This window comes from Pundamilia nyererei, unplaced genomic scaffold (assembly GCF_000239375.1).
Source record: "Pundamilia nyererei isolate P.nyererei 1_Seehausen unplaced genomic scaffold, PunNye1.0 scaffold00204, whole genome shotgun sequence".
Taxonomy (NCBI): domain Eukaryota; kingdom Metazoa; phylum Chordata; class Actinopteri; order Cichliformes; family Cichlidae; genus Pundamilia; species Pundamilia nyererei.
The window spans coordinates 369,823-371,484 of record NW_005187605.1 but is presented as its reverse complement, the minus strand read 5'-3'; the positions used below and the strand labels follow the sequence as shown (position 1 = coordinate 371,484).

Here is a 1,662-nt window from a genome sequence, read left to right as displayed (position 1 = left end):
AAGTTGACATAACTTATGGATGAACGGGTTAGTAGTGTGTATTAAATCTTGATAAAATAATTAAGAGACACTTATACCACAGTGACCAGAGCGACTAATGAAAATTTAAAGAAAATGTCCATTTGTTTGTCGTAGCAATGCTTCTTGGCATTAAATCCTCTCTGTTGCTCAGCCCACAAATGCATTTTCCTTACAAATGTGACATCATTTAAGAGGAAATGAAAAAGCTTTCCCATTGTATGATTTATTGCTAAGAAACGTTGTTACAAAATACACAAATCAACAAAACTCGTATTTCCCTTTTTTCTGCTGGAATTTCCTTAATTTCCTCTTCTAACATTACACAACCCAAAGGTTATTATCACACTGTTCATAAACTTGTGGATTTTGTCCATTTTCTGTGGCATGCCTATGGTGGAGGTCTGAAGAAAATTGTGAATTCTGCTTTTGATTCATGCAAGGAGCTTCAGTCTACTACTCTACTACTTTCCTCTGGTGTATTTTTTCTATTTATAATAACCCTGGGTCTATGCTGAGTGTGCGCAGCTGATGGGCGCTGTGTAAAACGCCTGAATGTGGTAATGTACTACATTTTACAGGCAACCCTCCACCTCTGCCCTTCAACCTACCTGTAGACTGTAGAATGTAATGATGGGCTAAAACCCTTCATGTTTAATGTGACCATTGAGGCATATCAGGCAACAGTACCAAGCACTCACTATTTATCTGTTTTAAAGGTAAAGAGTTAATTACATCACATGTGAGTGCTCAGAATGTTTTCATTTATTCCTAATGAACATCCTTGTTTCTGTCATTTTTCCACTACAATACCTTAATGATTTAAATATGGATTGCTGGTTTGTGTTACAGGCTCCTCTGAATGGCTGCCGCTGTGAGCCTCTCATAAATAAACTGGAAAACCAGCTGGAAGCTACCAAGGAGGAAATGAAAACTGAGATCCACATCATTCAAGACCAACTGAACAGCAAGATGGGCCAGCTCGACCGCAAGAACAAACACCAGGTAGCATATACAGTTGCTCATTGCAACTGATCCACAAAAGAAAGTAAGCACTCACATAACATTAACTGCAGTTGGTGCTATTCACGAGGTTAACAGCATTTCGGAGGCCTCCCTACCTCTCAACTCTGCCGCCCTATTTTTTCCCTTCCTTCATGAGTGGTCTTTCTGTGTGGAATTTGTGTGGGTTCTCTCTTCTTCTCACAAGTGAGGTTAATTGATGATTCTAAATTGCCCATAGGTGTAAATGTGAGTGTGACTGTTTGTCTGTCTGTATGTGTCAGACTGGCGATCTGTCCAGGGTGTACGCTGCCCCTCACTGCTGCGTACACCAGCGTACACCCTGGACATAACTGAGGCCATTTCTGATAAGGTCTCATGAAGTGTAGATAGATCAACTGAACGGCCAGATTAATTCCTTAAGGACTAAGGCTTTTTAGATACTGTTCATCTACCGTCTAGGTTTTTTTTAGGCCTGCCTTTTGGCTTCATCTTTTGGTTTCCACTTTTCCAAGTTTTCTTACATTTTCAAGGGCGTACTGCAAAAGGAAACTGTCCAAAAATAGGTGTACCAAGTTTGTAGTGTCATACTCAAGACTTAAGGCTGTAATTGCTGCCAAAGATGCTTCACTAAAATAACAA

The 1,662-nt window shown here is 40.0% G+C and overlaps 1 protein-coding gene across 4 annotated transcripts in view; it reads left to right on the top strand.

The window, feature by feature from the left end:
• The window catches only part of ankrd6b (ankyrin repeat domain 6b), a 68,335-nt gene that overhangs the window by 59,587 nt on the left and 7,086 nt on the right, over nucleotides 1-1,662 (top strand). For all 4 annotated transcript variants that reach the window (XM_005747772.2, XM_005747771.2, XM_005747770.2 and 1 more), the window contains exon 13: nucleotides 871-1,023. In XM_005747772.2, the coding sequence (XP_005747829.1) occupies nucleotides 871-1,023 (153 nt within the window). The remainder of the gene's footprint in view (nucleotides 1-870; nucleotides 1,024-1,662) is intronic.